Genomic DNA, 21,867 nt, shown 5'->3' with positions numbered 1-21,867 from the left:
GTCAAGGTTAGCTGAAATTTTGTCCACTATGAAAACACAAGTGCCGTTTATTGCCTCTTATTGGTAATAAAAAATATGAGAGTATCTTTCTCTCTTTAATCTATCTATCTTAAAGACTTTTATAACAAAATAGAAAAAGGTGACTACCAGGAGCCTTCTACCTTTCCATCTTCATTTCTGTTCTTAGATGTTTTGCTCATGCCACACTTTTTGCATCAAATGTTAACAGTGGCACATCCTTCTCAAACAAATTAAATAAAAATAAAACCTGGTAAACCATTCCACGTGTAGAACTCATCTGCCTACCTTCTTTCAGTCTAATTAGTTTCATCACCTCTCTACTCTCATAATTTATATATGCCACTGTTTAGGATTTACATCATAATTGGAGAAGAAAATTTTCCTTAGTATTAATACATTTTGTCTCTAAAATTTATTAATTGCATTATTTTTGTGCATATTTTAAAGATCTCATCTCATCTGTTTTTATTCATGGTATTCTTTAACAAAATCAAATGTATACTTGAATTCTGCGCATGCGTGCGAATTACGTTGGTTCTGCATTTTTGAACCAGGCTTTATATAGAAACCTGGACTTCAAAAACTTACTTGTAAAGCATTTATTTATTTTTATTAATACTAAATCAACTCCAATGAGAAAAATAGACTTTCTTTTAGCAGTGCTTGAGTGATTTACCTCATGATAGCTACTTGGAGTATTGCTATTGATAACTGAAAAGCACCTCTGGGACATGTAACTTCAGAACCTTATTAATGTTGGCATGCATTCAGTCAGTATTTTTACATAATTCTTAAAAATTTAAAGCAGGGACCGTAGCCAACTAGATGATTAGATTTTGGAAAAGTAAGGCTGTGTCTTTTAAACTCTAGGTGCTGTATAACTATGATAGACACATATTTGTTGTATGAATATTGAATAATAATCTTTTACTCTGGAACTACATAGGAGAGTCTAATTAAGAAGTTACAACTTTCCCTCCTTTCATTAGTCTAAGATCCCTGTAATTCATCTAATATGTCACTATAGAGTCACATGCTACATAATGACATTTTGGTCAGTGATGGACAGCATATGTGATGGTGGTCCCGTAAGATTAGTACCATATAGCCTAAGTGTGTAGTAGGCTATACCATCTAGGTTTGTGTAAGTATACTCTGATGTTCGCACGAGGACTAAATCACCTGACGGCACATTTCTTGTTAAGACATGCTGCTTCATGTGACTGTATTAGAAAGGCTTATTTAGATGTATTTACTAGTCAAGAATTTACTAATCTTTCGAGTGTGTCCCACTTAGCAGAAGTTTTCTTTCCTTAAATTTAAAAGGTGTGTCTTGGGTCCAGCCCTGTGGTGTAGTGGTTGAGTCTGTGTTCTCTGCTTCAGCGTCCCAGGGTTTGAGGGTTTGGATCCTGGGTGCAGACCTGCACCCCGCTCATTGGGCTGTGCTGTGCTGGTGTCCCATACACAAAATAGAGGAAGATTGGCCATAGATGTTAGCTCAGGGCCAACCCTTCTCACCAAAACAAAACAAAAAAAAGAGCCTCTTGGTAGTATTTGAAAAGTTGAATTCTGGTTAAAAACAGTAATGTTTTATCCACTGCATCTGCTTTCATTATACTTTTGCACCTAGCACAGTAGTTTTAGTTGATCGATTAGAAAGTTAGGACATTTTTATGCCTAATCTATAAGTAAACACATTCCTTCCTGCGCCCCCCCCCCCCCCAACAAAAAAATTTGTGGTGGAAGACTTATGTCCTAACAACTAAACATACAAATAGATTTGTTCTAGGCTTGGGTGAAAGCTATTTTGTGTAGGATGAGAGAATAATTAAGTGACTTTACCATAGACTTAACATTCAGGAGAAGAATTCTGTAGTGTTAGACACTATCTTCCAAAGTTAAGTAAACATAATCTGGTGTTCAGTATCACTAAATTATTTTCCACTTTTTTTTTGACCAGAGGAATTTTTACAAAATTAGATATACAAAGTAGAAATGTTTTTGTGCAGATATTTAGAAATCTAATTTACGTTCTTTCTTGCTTATTTTTCAGTAAACCAGATATGTCACGTCTGAGACTTGCTGCTGGGAGTGCTATTGTGAAGCTGGCCCAAGAACCCTGTTACCATGAAATCATCACATTAGAACAGTATCAGCTATGCGCATTAGCTATCAATGTAAGGAAAATGACTAGATTGGACGTGACTCTTAATGGTCTCTTTGACTTTTAGGAAGAAGAATGTCCACCATGATATAGAGATAAAAATCTTGAATGTTTCTGTCACCTTTTGAAAAATTTATGCATGAGAAACATTTTAGAGTTGTAAAACTCATTTGAATTTTTGGTTGCTAACATAGTACAATTGATTCTTGTTATTTGCAGTCGTTCTGTTCTACAAAGTCACCCTAAGCACTGACATAGCAAATACTGGACCATTACTCATAGGGGAATTACAGGATGGTGGTCCTGCAAGCCTCTGCTCACACTTTTGTCAGTCGATTAATAATAGCTCTGTTTTAGCACATCTCAGTTAATCTATAGTTGTTTCATTAACATTGAGCTCTGTTAACTCATGCTCGGATGAGCTTATGTAGCACACATACTTTCTTGATAAGGCACATCACAGCCTCCTTGCTCTTAGGAACACCAAAACAGCACTTCAGCACTAGTGAGCTATGTGAAACAACAAAATCACCAACAAAAAGCACAAAAAGCGGAAAAGGTGGCACTAAATAGACTGCCAGAAGGACCCTGTTTATAGTATTAGACCTGAAACAAGAACGCAGAGTGTTTCCTTGTTCAACCTCAGCTAGGACATGTGTCAGAAGACTCAAATGTTTTGCTGCTCTGTGCATTTACTTGCAAATGACTGTCAAAGCACTGTAAGTATTGATTTTGGGGTTACGAATAAATTTTAGTGGGTAGGTAAATTCACAAATTCGTAATGTGTAAATAATGAGTATTCAATATATTTAATTCTTGAAAGAAGAAAACCCAGAAATTGATGGTATAGATTAATTTCAGGTCAGAAGCATTCCTTATTACTCAGTGAATTAAATTTTCAAATTATTTACAGTGATACTAACGGATTCATATTCCAGTCTTACAAATTTCATGTTAGAGTAACATAATATTTAAACTATATCTCTTTAGAAGTTTTTAGCATCATTGAGAAAATTTTTAAGAAAAGATTTCCATAATGGTAAATACGACATTCTGATATGAGTTTTTCATTCATAATTTGGCTATTTTATGCTTAGTTTTCCTGTTTTTTCCAAGCAGTCTTGTGTATAAGAATTTCGCGTTTATTTCAGAGATTATTGTAATTTTCCTCTTCATTCTCCATTCCTTCTACTGCTTATTTAAAAGTTGCTGCTTGTGTATAACTCCTAGACATAAATAATTCTCTGTTTTTTAATTGTAATCGTTTTGTCAATTTCTTGTACTTCAGTCTTTATTAGAAATCCTGTTTATGTTTGTTTTAGTTTTGGTGGTGTTATTCAGATATTAGACTAAACCATTTGAGAAATGAGATTTTGGGGAGTCTGTAATTTCCTTTTTGGTTTTCCTCATTTAATTTTGGAGATAATCTTATTTTGCAAGAAAGTGAAAATTGCTTAAAAACTATTTATTAAATTTCTTAGAGGAGAACAACCGTATTAAACTGGTAATACTTGCAGTGTGTTGATTTATCAGGTTCTTGGTCTGATATTTCTTAGGGTGTTGGTGCTAACAGTATTGAAGTGGAAATTAAAAAAAAAGTAAGTATGGAAATATGTAAAAAGAGATGGGCTTTATTTGAAATTTACTCTGTGTAAAAAGTATGTGCAAACCATTAGTTAAATGTCCACTGTGTTTGAAAGCATCCACACGTTAACTTCTAGAGACTTTCTTTTGTACCACAATATTTGTTGTGTATTACTATCTCAATCACCAAATTTCTAAGGTGAGAAGTTCAGATCTCCTGAGTTTTAAGATTGCTTTGGAATTCTGTTGACTGGAACATATGTTAATGGATAAAAGTTAATTATTAGCATATTCTCACAACTTACAAACATCCAAGGTTATCCTCTTCTAAACAAAACTTTTTCCTAATTCTGCTATTCATGGAAACCACATTCCTATCTCTTCCTTTTTTTTTTTTAAAGATTTTATTTTTTCCTTTTTCTCCCCAAAGCCCCCCGGTACATAGTTGTGTATTCTTCGTTGTGGGTTCTTCTAGTTGTGGCATGTGGGACGCTGCCTCAGCGTGGTTTGATGAGCAGTGCCATGTCCGCGCCCAGGATTCGAACTAACGAAACACTGGGCCACCTGCAGCGGAGCGCGCGAACTTAACCACTCGGCCACGGGGCCAGCCCCTGTCTCTTCCTTTTAAACCTCTAACCCTCGAGAAAGAGTAATCTAATTTTTGTCTCTCTTACCCTTTTATCCTCTCACTCCTCACCACTCATTCTTTGGCATTTGCCTTCCAAAAATGCTCTGTTAAAATTCCCATAATTCAACGGTCTTAGCCTTTACTGTCCATGTCCTTTCTGCATCATTTGACATGGCTCATTGTACCTTTATTCTTTAAATTCCTCTTTGGTTTCTGTCTCCTGATTTTTGTCGTACTTCTCTGACTACATCTTCTGGCTCTTCTCTTTTCCTTTAGTTGTGTGTGGTCTATGAGGATCTGTTTATGACCAACTTTTCCACTTAGACATTTTCTTTTGGCCATCTCATTTTCTATGTAGGTGACTCCTGTACTAGCAACATTAACTTTTTTTTGAAGTCTCTAGTCCCACTTCCAGTTCTAAACAAAAATTTCAAACTTTTGTGTTCTGTGAATGTAAGACTGAATTCATAGTCTTTCTCAGTCTATTCTTTCCTGACATGTAGAGCCTCAATAAGTGTTAAATAAAACTGAATGACATTTTTTAGACCTAAAAGCATGATTTATATTTGACTATTTGCTTGTCCTTGCACCTCGTTGTAAAAGTGCAGATAATTCTGTCCTATGATATCTATTATATTTTTTTAATTCATGCTATTCTTATTGCTGTAACCATCATTAGCTCTCACCTAGACTATTGTGAGAGTTTCTCTATGGTTGGTTAATTTCCTTGTCATAGTTTTGCTCATGTTATTCCCCTGGTCAAAAATATTTAGGGGCTTACACTCATGAAAAAGAAAAAATTGTGTATATTTTACAATTTACCATTCATCCCTTCTAATATTTGGACCCAAGTATACATTTAAACATCTTATTTATCACACTACCCTTTACCCAACCTCATTTCAATGAAGTCAAACAACTTTTTTCTTTTATGTGCCTGTAGTTTGCTGCCTCTAATTTTCTTCTCACCCCCCCATTTCTACACATCCTGATCCAACCCTTCTGTAAATCAAGGCTCACATACAACCTTCTCCACAGAACCAGCTCTGATTTCTTATAGCTGGTCTCCTTTTGATTCCCTGTGGATTTTATCTGCAGTCCTCTGAAACATTCATGCCTTGTGCTTTGGTTATTTATGTACCGGTGGTTTATTTCTCTTACTTGAGTTGAGTTCTCTAAAGGCAGTATTGCATCTCAGAGGCTCTTGTCATGTATTTGAATAGGAAGTAAATCTGGAGGAACAGAAAGTCAAGACAAGACAGTCATGCGCTACATAATGTTTCTGTCAACAATGGACTACATCTATGATGGTGGTCCCATAAGATTAGTACCATATAGCCTAGGTGTGTATGTAATAGGCTATACCATCTAGGTTTGTGTAAACATACTCTATGATGTTCACATGATGATGGATCGCTGACGGTGCATTTCTAGAATGCATCCTAGTTGATAAGTGACACATGACCATAATATGAGTCTTAACATTATTTAATAATCACTTAGATATTTAGAATTTGCATGCAATTCATGAAAAATTTACTGTGTGCTCCTACGTGCTGTACATGGTTCTAGGTTTTGTAAATGCGATGATGAGTAAGTCATGGCTACAGCCCTCAAGAAAATAACCTCTTAGGAGAACAGAAAATATAAATAAGTCTTGATAATACAATGCAATACATAAAGTAACTCAACTATTTACGAAATAATGGAAGTGCTTCTGAGGATAGTTTGTGCTAGAAAAGACCACTAAAAGTGAATTTACTTAAGATGCTGACTAAAATTAATTTTATAGTCACTAGTCAATAAAAGCTTTGATTGGTAGTTTATCTTGGGGAAAATATTTTGTAGTATCATTAGTGTTTTCTTTTTTCTTACTGTGAATGAGTTATTGGCTATAACCATAACCATGAAAGTGGCAAGTGTTTGCTTTTTTGAGTGTATTTTTTTAATAAAAATTATATTACTCGATCCTTTACATCACATTAACTTTTATAACATAATTGAAAGGATAATCATCTTTGCAAAAAACAAAAACAAAGCAAACATTTGAAGACTTCCTCAGTTCCTGGGAACACATCTTCTAAATCTTTATTCAGATGATTCTCTTTTGATGTACTTATTGTGTCATCATTCTTGTCAATTTTCTCATCTTTTGTTGTCAGCTGTGTTAGTTGCCTTGCATGTGATTTGACAATTCGTCCCTAACATCACTTTAATGACTTTTGGAATCCTACTGGTTTTGCCATGATTCTCAAATTGACTTTTTAATTAATTTGCATTGTATTGTTGGATCCTTGAATGATCAGTGAGAGAGTGACAGAAACAATGGTCTTGGTTGGGAGTGTATCTAAGTAGAGGGGAGAGATGTTTGGAGATTAATTTTTTACTGAAAGATCTATTCATTTGTGAATATGTTTGTGGTATGCTGACTTTTGCTTATACAGTTTGTAATTGGGTATTTTCTTAATAAATAATTGAGTGATGAAGATTCCTCTTTCCCATAGGAGTAATACTGAGGAAGGAGTTAGTTAACTTTTAACTTTTTGTTGCATATGAGGGTAGATAATAGGCAATATTTCTGTGAAAGCTAGACTACTTTTTTAAAAGTAGGTATTTGGTGTTATAATCTGAAGTTTAAATTAAATGAAAGAAGATAAGCAAAATAAGAATTTAAAGAAGGGCAAGATGTTATGACCTAGGTTTTGAAGAAAAACAAAATGAACATTCTAGGTGGAAGAAATAGTATATGTAAAGTTGTAGTAATGTGAAACACACCACACCTTGTGTTAATTGTTGAGGGTAAGATGTAATTATGAAGGTCTTTGTATGTCTCATATATGACTCAAAAGTCGTATGAGCTTTTTTTCCCTATAGTTTAGAAAAAATTCTGGTAATCTGTGTACCAGATATTGTGCTAGATTTGGAGGCACAAAGATGAATAGAGACATAGTCTTATCTTCCAGGAATAAGCAGCAATGGGTAAGACAGATGTGTAAACCAATCATTTTAGTAATGACACTAAATGCTATAATAGAGTTACGCACGCAGTGCTAACAGGGCACGGAGGTGACTGCAGGATAAAGATTGCACAGTGATTTCTGGAAGATGTAGGAGCTGTCATTAAAGGTGAGGAGGGGGGCTCGTCCAGTGACGTAGTGGTTAAGTTTGTGTGCTCCACCTCTTCGACCCAAGGTTTGTGGGTTCGCATTCCAGGTGCAGACCTGCACACCACTCATCAAGCCATGCTGTGGCAGTGTCCCATATACAGAATAGAGGAAGACTGGCACAGATGTTAGCTCAGTGACTCTCTTCCTCAAGCAAAAAGAGGAGGATTGGCAATAGATGTTAGCTGAGGGCCAATCTTCCTCACCAAAAAAAAGATGAGGAGTAGTTAGCTACAGTTGAGGTGGGTGGTTTAGGAGAGGGAGTAGGGTGAGGAAAGCAGGCACAGCAGTAATGAACAGATTGGTTCATTTGTAGAACTAAAAGTAATTTGGCATTTCTGAAATTGATTAGTAACTCTTGCTTTTAGAGTTGTACATTTTAGTCTCATTAGTTTTTTAAATAATAGAACTAAAATATATAAATTGGACAGAGTTTTATCTTGCTCAGTAAGTGAAAAAGCTAATAAACTTTATTTTTTTATATCTTATTTAAGTTAGGATGGATTTGTATTTACTAGTTTTATCTGTTTGGAAGTACATTCAGTATTTTCTACCACATGTAACTGGTAGTTATTAGGGTCCAGATGAACACTGCAGCCTTGAAATTAACTTGTCACAAAATCTCAGTCTTTGTGAGTAGAAGCAATGGTTGTGGATAAACTTGGTGCTGTTTACCCTCTGGTTACATGATGTAGCAAGTTTCCTATTGGAAGTTGTTACTTACTCTTTGCTGCCGTGTGGATAATATGTGCAATAATTATGTCTTCACAGGATGAATGCTATCAAGTAAGACAAGTGTTTGCTCAGAAACTTCATAAAGGCCTTTCCCGATTACGGCTTCCACTTGAGTATATGGCAATCTGTGCACTTTGTGCAAAAGATCCTGTAAAAGAGAGAAGAGCTCATGCCAGGCAGTGTCTGGTAAAAAATATAAATGTGAGACGCGAGTATCTGAAGCAGCATGCAGCTGTTAGTGGTAAGCATATATAAAAATGAAAAGTATGCTTTTTCAGCCTGCCAGTTTCAGTTTTATAGAACACAAAATGATGTTACTGTTATTTATTATATTCTAATTGACACTCATTAAATAAGTTGTTACTACTTTTCAATACCAACTTTTCCCTTAAAAAGGTCATTTTTAAAATATAAATGCATGGATATTTAAATATCAATCCATATCTCTTTATGTAACTGACTAATTGGCCAAGGGAAATAAGCAGTGGGATTGGATGTACTATTAGTAGAACTGTAAAATGTGTACATTTATACAGATTGTCTAAGTACTGTCATTTATTTTTTAAAGAGCAGAGGTCCTTGATCTTGGTTGATTGTTCTTACCCGGCTAATATCAGTATCAGGTGCTTGTGTGCCTATTTTTAATCTACTCACTTTATTCTATCTGCATTATCAGTTTTTGTGCCTCTTTGACTTCTGTGACTTGTTTAACAGTGTTAAAATCCATCCTGTTATCCAAGTCATACACGAGAGGCATTCTTCATACCTTCTTTTTTCCTCTCATTGGTCGCCAAAGTCTCTTAATTCTTCCTCTGGCTATCTTGAACACCTCTCCTACCCTGTTATATTTCATTTTGCTTATTCTGTACACTTCTAACTACTTCCTTGTTATAAAAGTCCCCTGGCCTCCCACCCATCTCCAGCTGTGCCACACTACTATCAAAATTATCTTTTTAAAGCAGATTGGATCATATCACTTCCTTGCTTGAAATCCATGTTGATTCTTCATTGCTCATAGGATCAAGTTGAAACTCATTAGCATGGCCTTTTATAGTTTACTCTCAGCCTGAGTTTCAAGCTTTCTCTCTAGCCACTGCCTACTGTCAATTCTGTGCTCCTTTTACTCTGGATTATTTGAAATTTGTGCAGCCATCTTTTTCCTCTATTGTCAGCTCTACCTGGAAATTGTCTCCTCCTTCTAGACAAACAAACAAAAAAAACCAGGGAGCATGCTTTGCACTTTTTGAATCCTTTAAAATATAGTTTTGGTGTTAACCACATCTCTGGGACCCTCTTTCTTTCTCTTCCTTCCTTACCTTGGGAAAAATGAGGACTCTGGAGTTGAATTTGACCTCTGCCATTTACTGATCGTGTTTGGGCAGGTTACTAGAGCAATCTGAGCCTTAGTTTCCTTATTTGTAAAACTGGTATCATTATACCCATTTCTTATGGTTGTTAGGAGGATTAAAAAGTTATGTATATAAAGCCCTTGGCATAACGCATGGTCCAAAGAGGTACTCAGTAGTTGTTAGCTATTCTTATTTTAGGACATCTTCCACATTGAAGTGTAGCTGCTGTCTCTGTTTATGCTTTAGGTGAGGTCTTTATCTAGTCTTACTCACCTTTATATTTAAAAAGGTAAGCCCAAATAAAAATATAAGCCTGGAAAATAGTAAGTATTCAATAAATATTTGATAGACTTTAATTTGAATTTTACTGAATTTTGAACCTTGTTACTTTTTTCCTTCTATATCTGCCTTAAAATGAATGATACTACACACAAACTGTTCTCTTTGAGTTCAGCAGTAGAAATAAAGGAAACTTGGTATTTTATTATACTCTAAGTTGAACATCTGATTTAAAATTTTATTTTAAAGTAATTATTCAGCATATGAATCCTGGTCTTCTTGAATAACCTCTATTAAAGCTGATTAGGATTACCATTCCGACCTAATGGAATATGCTGATCTCAGTAAAAATATAAAAATATTTGAATTTAAACTAAAAAAATGTTTCTTTGTTATTTAAAATGTCCTAGAAGCTCTTAAGTCCTTTCCCTTATATCTCTTCTTCTGTTTCAGATGGTATCAACCTTTACTTCCTATTTTTGTGCCATACTAACTCTGAAAGATTACTAGTTTTTCATCTTGCACAGCAGCTTACAAGGGAGTGTTGAACATAGACTTGCTCATAATAACAAGAAAAATAGATCTTATGTTTCTTAAGTCTTGGATATAGTTTATTTGGGTCACCTTTGTGTGCATTTGAAAAGTGAAATATTTGTCTTCGTAGCCTTAGCACGTGGTGCATTTAGAAGGCATTTCAGTATTGGACATGATGGATGAATGAATGAACTGTTTAATGTGATTTACCTCAACACTGGATATTTCAGTATATTTTTCTTCTAGCCATATTGTGGTAGACTATTGGTATGCAGGAAATTTAGAGTCAGAGAGAGAGGAGAGAGAGAGAGACAAAGATTTGGTTTTCTAACCTGGATGTTTTTTGTTTTCTTCTCTTTTTTTTTTTCTTTTTCAGAAAAATTATTGTCTCTTCTACCAGAGTATGTTGTTCCATATACAATTCATCTTTTGGCACATGACCCAGATTATGTCAAAGTACAGGATATTGAACAACTTAAAGATGTTAAAGAGTAAGACTTTTTCCATCCCATTTTCATATTTCTGAAAGTTTTTTCCCTTTCCTGCCAATAATGGAATCTCAATTATAATTAATTAGATTTATTTTATTTCTTGGAAGTTTAAGATTCTTTCCCTTATTCTCTTATTTTTCTTTTTTCATAACATCTCTTTCTATTTCATTTCTTATAATTTCCCAACACTTGACTTAGCATGATTACTGTTTTTTTCTATTTCTCTACTAAGCCTGACATTTCTTTTCTATTGAAATAATCCATTAAAAGTTTCCATTCCAGTTCTTATCTTTTCCAACTTTCTTCTGAAACTCTATATAGATTCTCATGCAGGGTAAATTAATACTCTCCTTTATGCAAATAATAAGCACATTTTCTTTGCAGTAACTATATTTCTCCATAAGGAAGAGAGAATGATCTAATTTGATAATGGGCCAAGCTGATAACCAGGGGAACTGTTCCCACTTACTATACTTCATTGGTCATTCTCTAGTCAAAGTTTATGACAGTCGTAATTTTTCAAAGATTATTGTTGAGAAGTTGAAAGACTATATATGCCTGCATGTAGAATGGGGGCATGTAATGGTATTTAGAGAAGTCTTTATAAGACCAGCGTAGTTCTTTAAATAAGCTTGAGACCCTGCTCCTCTTTCTGTTATAACAAAAGATGACCTTTGTGGTTTTGAATAAATTAATTTATTATGCCTTTAGCTTCCTATTAAAGGAAAACAACTCTTGGTTTCTTAATTCGTAGAAATATTTTATGGTTAAATATTTAAGATGCCTCAAGAGAATAAAATCAAATTACTGATAACTTTCTCCTGGCAAGGGAAATATCTGTTACCCTCTTTTTGCCACAGTTTCTGTTTTTTAAAATTAAGCAATTAGTTCTCCCAAAACGAATTCTGTGTTAGAGTGATTATAACTATTGAAAACTTGTAGCCATCCCTCTTTCTCAAAGAACATTTGTATTTGAAATAGATAAAATATTCTTTGGAATACTAGACATTTTTTGCTGTATTTCTAAATTGCCCCAGTACAGCCATGAGTAATCTCCATTCCATCAGGAAAGCCACTCCGGAAGAATTTATCTTATACTTGACATCCTGAAGGTTATTTTGTTCCCTTCTAGAATGATACCTACTTCGCATTTCTCTATTCTTCTCCCATTACTTTTCTCCTCTGTGCTATAACTGTCCCATTCTGTCTGTATAATACAAAGACAAGGCATTTTTTGTTTTTTCTTGAATAGAATTTTATGTAATTAACTTTAAAACGAAGCTACTGAAACTTTCTTAATTTTTCTCTCTTTAAGCAAAGATGAAGATGTAGTTGTCACCCATGAGTTTTTCCTCTCTAATTTATTAATGAAGATTCTTAACTATTGAGTGAGGTAGTTATATTATCTTGAACACTTGCAGTCAGGACTACAGTCAGTCTTGAGTATTTGAGGCTTCCCTTTCTCCGTGGGCCAGTTATTCCTTTAGGCAGTCTGCCTGCCCTGTCATAGCTAAGAGTTTAAGGTCACTTCATTCTTTCCACCATTTATGTTCTTTTTTAACCTGCCTCCCTGGGAAAATTAGTGAGTCTTTGAGGAGGAGTCTTATGAACTCATATCTCCATTGCTGATATGTTGTGATATGAATGTGTCACATGTCTTTTTTTTCCTGTGTTGATTTATAGCTGTTTCTTTCTTCTTAATGTTTTCCACTCCTGGACATCGTATTTATATTTACAATTATTGTATCTGTATTTAACAACCAATTTTTTCTTCTTTATTCTTTTTTTTCTTGTTTTTTTAGATGTCTTTGGTTTGTTCTGGAAATATTAATGGCTAAAAATGAAAATAACAGTCATGCATTTATCAGAAAGATGGTAGAAAATATTAAACAAACAAAAGATGCCCAAGGACCAGATGATGCAAAAATGAATGAAGTATGTAATTCTTTGTAAATAATTATGATTCTATGTCAATTTAAGCATTTGAGTGTAGGATATGAAACTTCTGTAGTATTTGTAGACTACATCAAACAGTCTTTTCTATTAGTAGTAAATAATTAGTAGTAATTAGACTTACTAATATAGGATTAGTAATAATCATGTTACTAGTAAACTAATGAAGACAATAGTGTGTTTTAACTTACACTGTTGTACTAAAAACTACATACTACATGCATCTTCTAGAGTTAGTCTTAATTCAGTGTCTTGGATGCCAACTTAAATAACTATTTTTTTTTTTAATACCATTGCAGAAATTGTACACTGTGTGTGATGTTGCCATGAATATCATCATGTCAAAGAGTACCACTTATAGTTTGGAATCTCCTAAAGACCCAGTACTACCAGCTCGTTTTTTCACCCAGCCTGACAAGGTAGTTATTTTAGAATTTGTTTGTGTAAGTTAAAATAAAACATTTTCTTAGCACTAGGTTGTGGGAAGATCAGGAAGGATTGGTATTAACAGCTGACTCACTACTAATGTCATGGAAAGGTCACTGTGAGTCTTAATAATATGGTTCAAGACCAGAATATGGGCCAAAATGGAGGACACAAATAGGATTCAGAGATGAGTTAGAATGATCTAGAGTTTGTGTTCAGAGTTTTGTGCCAGTCCAAGAGCACAGGCACAAATGTGATCAAAGCATTTGGATCTGTGAGTTAATGGCCATTGATCCGAAGTAGGCAGGAGAATGCTGATAGAGATATAGTTTGAAGTTATAAGCCCTTATTGAGATTTATAACTGATAAGAGGAAACGGGCAGAGGACAGATGCTGAAACAGCCCAAGACCCTGGGAACACTATGAGAACGTTCCCAAACCACTATTACAGTGGCGTGTATTTCCTGATGTGCTCTTAGAGCTCTGTTATGTTAGAGCTCAAATATATTTTGTTAATATTGGAGTTGGTACGAGCTTAGTTCAAGCTTATTACCCTATTTAAAATCAGGGACTGAAATTATTTATTTCAACTGATTAGTTTAATAAATATGTATTTTAGTATGTACTTTAAAACAAAAGTTGCTTGATGCTTTGTTGGCTTTTGAACTACCTCATAGATACAGTGTTTCAATATTCACTGACTCCATCTTTTTCCCTTGCTTGTAGAACTTCAGTAACACCAAAAATTATCTGCCCCCAGAAATGAAATCGTTTTTCACTCCTGGAAAAGTAAGTTCTGAGAATTGTTCTAGTTTTTATGTGGTATTTTATTTTAGTGTGATTATTGGTATAATTATGTTATTTTGTCTTTCTTTAAAAATTGGTTTGTCTTAAGATAGAAAATATAATTATTAGATATCTTCCGTTTACTAGTAAGAAATAGTTACATTTACTGTATATGGAAGCTGAGATAAATGAACTTATTTTTTAGCTTTTAATAAAGCCTTGGAAACCTTTATTCTTTATCTTATCCTATAATATGAAGACAAAAATCTTGAAAAGAGCATCTTATTTCCTTTCATGGCAAGAGTCTTAATTATGTGTTTTCATTGTTGACTGTATATTTCATTTGTTTTCACTTTCTATGTAAGTGTTTTCCTCCAGGTAACTAAGAAACTTAACTGTTATGCTGTCTATGTAGTATTTTATTTGTTCAGGTGATACTTAATTTATAATCCTTATTTTGTTTAAGAATAGGCACATTTTTCATGACATACATGTAAATACTTTGACAGAGATGTGATTTATGGTTCTTTACATGTGAACTTCTTTTGGCTTTAATCAAATAGAAAGAGATATGCATTTTTTTGTTTCAGCCTAAAACAACCAATGTTCTAGGAGCTGTTAATAAGCCGCTTTCATCAGCAGGCAAACAATCGCAGACAAAATCATCACGAATGGAAACTGTAAGCAATGCAAGCAGCAGCTCAAATCCCAGCTCCCCTGGAAGAATAAAAGGGAGGTAAGTACCTAAGAAATATCATACTTTACATTTAAGGATTCCAACAAGGCTATGAGATCTAAAGTAATGTAACCCAAAACATTTAATAACAGTGAATGGAAATCAGTGTATACCTGAACATTCCCATTTAACTTTGGTAACCATTTACAAGTTCATATTTGCTTGCTCATTTTAGATAGGTACTCCATCTTAGCCTTTCACATTTTAGCTTGTTGGGGTTATCTGTGTGTTAGACATAAGCTAGTTTTCAATCTAAATGTCTAGCAGTTGTGAAACTGTTAAATTATGGTACATCCATATAAGAATACATAGTCATTGAAAATGATGAGGCCTGAGCTAATATAAAGAGTTTCCACAATACATTATTGAGTGAAAAGGGCAAAGAATAGAACACTGTTGTAATATTTTTGAGTTTTTAAAAAGGATTTGTGTTCACATTTGCTTGACTATGCATAGAAAGTTTTTGGAAGAGTATACATCTTAATAGCGTTTATAGTAATTTAGTGTAGGAGGGAGATCATTTTATACTCTTTGGTATGGTTTGAATTTTTTTTTACCATATGTATGTATAAACTTGTTTGTTAAATAGTTTGAACAGTGTATTTTCAAATCATGCTTTGCAGATTTTCTTTTTCTTTTTAAGAAAGAAGAAAAGGAAAAATAATTCACACTTTCTCACATAGTGCATGGTGCTTAGTACTTCATTTGTTAGCAGTAGAACCTTGTACAGGGTTAAACTGCCATTATTTATTGATTTTTCTAAGTTATTATGAAAGAGTGTGTTATCTTTTGCATTATTCATAACCAATCAGTAAAGAAGGGAGGAGACATTAAAAAATGTCTTATCAGTTTCCTTATAATGCATAAATTGTTAAATGATACATAGTACAATAGAAATAGAACAAAAATTATATCCATAGCTCTTGTTTGTTCTCTCTTCTTCTATTGATGCATATTAGTGGCTGATACGATACCTAAGGGACCATTCACCTATTTTATTTGGACGTAGTGGATGGCCTCATACCTAACATGACCAAAAACATTTCCAGCAACTCATTTCCTAAATTATTGATTTTTCTTCTTGAATTCCTGGTTATAATCAAAGTTGGTCTAATTCACCCAATCATTTAGGCTGAAGACCTCAAAATTGCCTTTGATTCTTCCCCCATACTAAGTTTTGCCAATTATTTTTCTCTACAATGTTTTATCCTTCTCTTTTTGCTACCATCATTTTATTCCTTCTCTTTCTTTAATTATTGTAATACTTGGCTGTTTCCCTCTCTTATTCCTCTGGCTATGTTTATCATGTCACTGCTAGATAATCCTTTTTTAAATGCTGCTGTTTTCAGGTTATTCTTTTGCTCAGAAATCTTAATTTGCTCCCTGTGTTTGCTTTCAAGACAATTATAGTTTTACCCTGTCCTCATCTCCTGTCGTTATTCCAAACAAATAACTCCTAGTTTCCCTACTATACTTTTTAAATACACTTTTAGTTAAACTTTCTTTCAGCCTTTGACTAATCTATTTTGTCACTTTTTTATTGAAATCCCTTCTGTTCACTAGGACTCTTTCTAAGGGAATGAACTAGGTGTGTTGGAGAGATCAGTTTGGTTGGAGAGTTGGAATGAGAGAATAATGGTAGGAGATGAAATTGAGAGGTAGCCAGATTATATTTGGACTTGGTAGATAATGTAAAGAATTTGAATTTGACCTTAAGTACAACTGGAAGATATTGTCGTAAAGTCTAGTGATCTAAATTGTGCTTTTAAAAGTTTGCCCTGATTATTTGTGGAGAATAGAGGAGCTAGGATTGAGGTAGAAAAACTGGTTAGGAGTTAGCTTAATAGTAATCTAGGGAAGGGATGAAGAAGGAGGAAGATGGTAAATAGTCAAATTCAGGGGGGTTTTTTGATGGTAGATCCGAATGGTCTTCCTAGTGGATTAGGTGTGAACAGTTAGGGATAGGGAGGATTTAAGGATGTATCCGGGATTTTTGTCTGAATACCTCTATAGATGGTGGTGCCTTTTATTGAAATGTAGAAGCCTTGAGGAGGAACAGGCTGTGTGTGTGTTGTATGTGCTTTGGGGGGGAGGTGTAGGGAAAAGAGGAGTGTCCACATATCTGTTTTGGCTGTGTTAAAGTGGAGATGCCTATTAGAAATTCAAGTCACTGGGCAATTGGATATGTGAGTCTAGACCTCAGGGTAGCTTCTGGGCCACAGAATGAAATTTAAGGTTCAACAGTGTTTAAATGGTTTTTAAAATCAAATAAAAATGAGATTACCCAAGACAGACGACTGAGCCTTTCTACCACTGTATAAGAGCACGTGCTGTTAATTCATTTAACAAGTGTTTATTGAGTGCCTACTGTATGCCACGCACTGATCCAAGTGCGTTTTATACTTTGGTAAGTAAAATTGACAGAAGATCCATGCTTACATTCTAACAGGCAAAGGTATTCAATAGGTAATAAACATAATAACTTTAATGTGTTAGAGGGTGTTCAGAGTACAGACAGAAGTAGAATGAGGATAAGGAAGAGGCAGGGGACAGGGCAGATTGTAATGTAGGCCAGTCCAACTTACTAACAAGAAAAGTTTTAATTTGCTTTATGTTCCCACCCAAAAATGGAATTTAGGTTTTAAAAAGACTTACGAAAAAACCTAAATTTGCGATTTTTATTTCTCTATTATGTTAAATGCGCTTCATTGCTTGTGGATTTGGTGCTAAATATGGTAGAATAAAACTGATACTTTTTTGAAAAGAATGAAACTTTGCCTCATAAAGCTATAAAGCTACACTAGGGAACAGAAAAAGCTTTTGTAAGGTTATTTGATTGTAATAACAATTACAAATGTCTATATTAAAGGCTTGATAGCTCTGAAATGGATCACAGTGAAAATGAAGATTACACAATGTCTTCACCTTTGCCGGGGAAAAAAAGTGACAAGAGAGACGACTCTGATCTTGTAAGGGTGAGATATTTGGTTTGATTTTATACTAATTTTAATTACTTTTATTTTACTGTATAAATAATAATTTTTACACTGAAACTAGTTAACACTACCCTCAGATTTGACATTTAACTTTTGTTTTAATGGTTTTAATCATGAATTTGAGTTTATAATTATCCTCTACAATGTAATTTAAGTATACTAAATCTCTTGTGTTTTTTGTCATTCTAATAAGTAATCTTTGTTCTTTACATTTTGAATTAAACATGCAAGTTCCATACTCAGAACTGCTTGATTTCTTTTTGGTTTTGTATTTTTTTTTTTTTTTTTATAACACAGTGAGTTTAGACTTAGCCTAAGAGAAGTGGAATAGAATGAGAGTCCTTAAAGGCTCCTCCGTTTTAGTTGACTTCTTGAGCCTTTAATCACTAAATAAACTTCTAGTAAAGGTAGGAAATACTACAGTTTTCGTAAAGTCTGTGTTTAGTTTTTAAGTCTTAATAGCAGTGATAACTTGTATGATAGACGCAATTTGTAAATGTTATTAATAGCAGTGATAACTTGTATGATAGACGCAATTTGTAAATGTTATTTGAAGACAAATTTGGTAGTTTTAGTGCAGATAATAGAATACGAGTTATGTGTTCCAACACAACCTGATGGCCTTGATAATTGGGCACATTTTGACTTTCTAGGTTACCTTTAAACATGTCTTGAATAACTGATTAGGCTTTCCAAATCAGTTCCTCTCTCTGTAAAATGTGGATACTTAGCTAGTAGGGTTTATCAGAACAAATGAATTGGCCCAAGTGGATTGTTGCTGCTGCTATATTTTTGATTAATGACCATAATCATAAAAGTTAGTATATTTGTATCTACTCAGTTAATAAAAGTAGAAAGTTATTAATAAAATACTTCTGCTTTCTCTGAAATATTACTGCCCTTCTTGTCTTTCACTGGCCCAACATTATATATCCCAAGAAGTTTAATTTATTTTCAATTGTTTTTAAATTTCCTGAGTAATTTATTTTTCCAGATTGTTTCTCTTTCCACTTAAAAATTTAGAATTGTAAAATTCTTACAAAATCCTTACTATGGATGCTGTAAATTCTGATTTTTATTGGCTGTTTAAAAATTTTACCTAAGCAGAATTAAAAATTGATCACTTAGCCAGAAAGAAATCCTGTTACTGGATTTATAGAAGAGAATTCTTGAATTGGAAAAGGTATTTGTCTTCTAGTCCTACTTCTCAGTGCAGAAATTCCTTTATCATTTATGAGAGTTGGTCACCACGTGCTTGAAAATGCCTTAGGGGAGAGTTTGTAATTTCTCTCGTTTGTTGGAAACATCGACTAAGTCACCCATACCCACATACTTTCCCCCATTCCCTCCCTACTTCCCCCTAAAATTTGAGAAACATGGTTTTGATGAATTTTTAATATTTTGTGATCCTATAAATTCTATATCTAGTTCTACTTTTGGGGGCAGTGTAGAGCAGAGTCCCTATTTTTCATGGAACAGTTTTGAATTTCTGAGCTTTTGAGATTTATCTGTGTCATTATAGTGGAGGCCTATGGCTATCTTTTGTGTAGTATTGCATCCATTTTCAGAAGTACTAAAAGAACCTTATTAATAAGCTAGTTTCAACTGAAATATTCTCCAAGAGGTGAGCCTTATGAGGCAGAACCTCAGTTTAAAGCCCAATAGCTTACAGTGAAAGAGTCCTGTGTCCTTTGCATACTACCAGCTTCACATTGAAATTTCAGTGCAAAGGATTTCTTCTTCATATACGTTTATATTCAAATATTTAGTTTTACAAACAACATATTTCCCCCATTTCCTGCTCTTACTTCAGTTTTATACTCCCTGTGTTCTTAAAGCAGTGCAAAATGAAAAAGAAATTAGACAATCCTAGTGCTTTAGGAAACTAGATTATATTGTGGTATTCTCAAGAAAGCAGACATTGAATTTCCTGTTTATCACCAGCCTTTTCCAGAGCATAAAGAAATACCTTTTCGGATCTTTGGACATCAAAGTGAATGGTAGCATTTAAAATTAGAGATGACGCTTTATTTAGTTTAAATTTAATATTTCTTTTTTCTTCCCATCTCTGAGTATTGATAGTTAATTTTTAATTTATGTACAAAGCTCTAAGTAAATACTAACAAATTAAAACCAATCGTTTATAGGTCTTTTTTCCCCTGAAATGTAAGGATAAGTTAATGCTAAAAAATCTTTTAATATAATATAACAAATCAATGTACCAAATAAGAAAATACAGGATAATCTCAGACCATGCCAAGACATGAATAAAATTTAAAATCCCTTCTTGACAAATATGAACTCTTAATAAACTAATACCAGAAGAATACTTCCTTAATATGCTGTAAGTTTTATATATTTAAATCAGTAGACACTGATTTAGTCAAAGTTATTTTTCTTAAAGGCAAAATACTTGAAGCATTCTTATAAAAAATCAGGGACAGAACAAGCATCCTACTGTTACCACTATTATTTAAAATTGTTGTAGGATGTTTAACCAATTCAGATAGGAGTCAGAAGTAGGACAATAAAAAAGAAGAGACAAATTTACTTTTATTTTTGTACTTTAGGAAAATAGCCAATTGAAAAACTTAAGAATTTAATTTAGTATGGTAGTCGTATATATATATGTATGTATATGTGGCTAACTTTACTTTGGTAGTTTTAGTTTGTATCAGGTATACACTTTGGGGAAAGGGGGTGTACTTCACCTCACTAACCACTACAACAAAATTAGATCAATCGTTCTAAACAGAACCTTACATTAAGTGGGGAGAACCCATGTGGAGAAAATATCAAAACTGAGAAACACAGAAGACTTGAAGAGAGAGAAGACATGCCATTTTCCTTCAAGGGAAAGATGAATAAAGAAAGGTGACAGTTCTTTCTAGGTGAATATATAATTGTAAAATTCCAGTGTGGCAGCTGGCCCTGTAGCCGAGTGGTTCAAGTTCTGCAAGCTCACTTTGGCAGCCTGGGTTTGCAGGTTCAGATCCCAGGTGTGGACCTACTCCACTCATCAGCCATCTGTGGAGGCATCCCACATACAAAGTGGAAGAAGATTGGCATGGTGGTTAGCTCAGGGCTAATCTTCCTCAAGCAAAACAAAAAGGAGGATTGGCAATGGATGTTAGCTCAGGGCAATCTTCCTCACACACACAAAAAATTCCAGTGTGATTTTAAGTCCATGTGGAAGAATAAATAGATACAAAAAAGAAGAGTAATAATGATAAGATCAGACCAACCAGACACAAACATACTTAGTTATAATGAGTAAAATATTGTGCTGCTGTTACAATAGCCCAGAAATATTTTTTAAAACACAATACAGAATAAAGGAAGCATTACATATCAGTGCTTTTGAAATGATTGGATGTTCTTTGGGGGTTGGAGTAGGAAAAACAATAGAACCTCATCTCACTTCCTATTCTAAAACAAGATACAATAATGTCTTAGTTGGCTTGGGTTGCTATAACAAAATATCATAGGCTGGATGGCTTAAAAAACCAAAATTAATTTTCTCACGGTTCTGGAGGTTGGGAAGTTCAAGATGAAAGTGCTGGCCATTCAGTTCCTGGTGAGAGCTCTCTTTCTGGTTTGCAGATGGCCACCTTCTCCCTGTGTCCTCACATGGTTGAGGGAGAGAGATCTCTCTGGTGTCTCTTCTCATAAGGGCACTAATCCCATCATGAGGGCCCCACCTTCGTGACCTCCTCCCAGCCGAACTACCTCCCCAAGGCCCCATCTCCAAATACTATCCCATTAGGGATTGTGGTTTCAAATAGGAATTTTGTGGGGACACAGTTCAGTCTCTAGCAAACAGAAAATAAAATTTAAACATACACGAAAGTGTAGAAAAATGTAGATTAAAACGCTAAGACTCCAGTAAAGGTATGGACAAAGGGCATAATACCAAGAACATAATTAGGCAGGTCACAGACAGGAAATGCAAATGACTAATTAAACATATTAAAAAATGACAGATAATCGATAATTTTTGTTGTTTTCTTTTCATTGATTT

General features: G+C 34.1%; 1 protein-coding gene across 7 annotated transcripts in view; it reads left to right on the top strand.

Annotated features, from left to right (window-relative positions):
- Window positions 1-21,867, top strand: part of PDS5B (PDS5 cohesin associated factor B) — a 140,843-nt gene that overhangs the window by 110,157 nt on the left and 8,819 nt on the right. For 5 of the 7 annotated variants that reach the window (XM_046664646.1, XM_046664641.1, XM_046664640.1 and 2 more), the window contains 8 exons: window positions 2,075-2,198; window positions 8,333-8,537; window positions 10,835-10,949; window positions 12,752-12,884; window positions 13,202-13,321; window positions 14,055-14,117; window positions 14,705-14,850; window positions 17,720-17,825. In XM_046664646.1, the coding sequence (XP_046520602.1) occupies window positions 2,075-2,198; window positions 8,333-8,537; window positions 10,835-10,949; window positions 12,752-12,884; window positions 13,202-13,321; window positions 14,055-14,117; window positions 14,705-14,850; window positions 17,720-17,825 (1,012 nt within the window). The remainder of the gene's footprint in view (window positions 1-2,074; window positions 2,199-8,332; window positions 8,538-10,834; window positions 10,950-12,751; window positions 12,885-13,201; window positions 13,322-14,054; window positions 14,118-14,704; window positions 14,851-17,719; window positions 17,826-21,867) is intronic. The other 2 variants (XM_046664643.1, XM_046664642.1) reach the window with 1 other exon arrangement.

Source organism: Equus quagga, chromosome 6 (assembly GCF_021613505.1).
Source record: "Equus quagga isolate Etosha38 chromosome 6, UCLA_HA_Equagga_1.0, whole genome shotgun sequence".
NCBI classification, from domain to species: domain Eukaryota; kingdom Metazoa; phylum Chordata; class Mammalia; order Perissodactyla; family Equidae; genus Equus; species Equus quagga.
The sequence above is the reverse complement of the archived record's forward strand: the minus strand, read 5'-3'. Positions and strand labels throughout refer to the sequence as shown.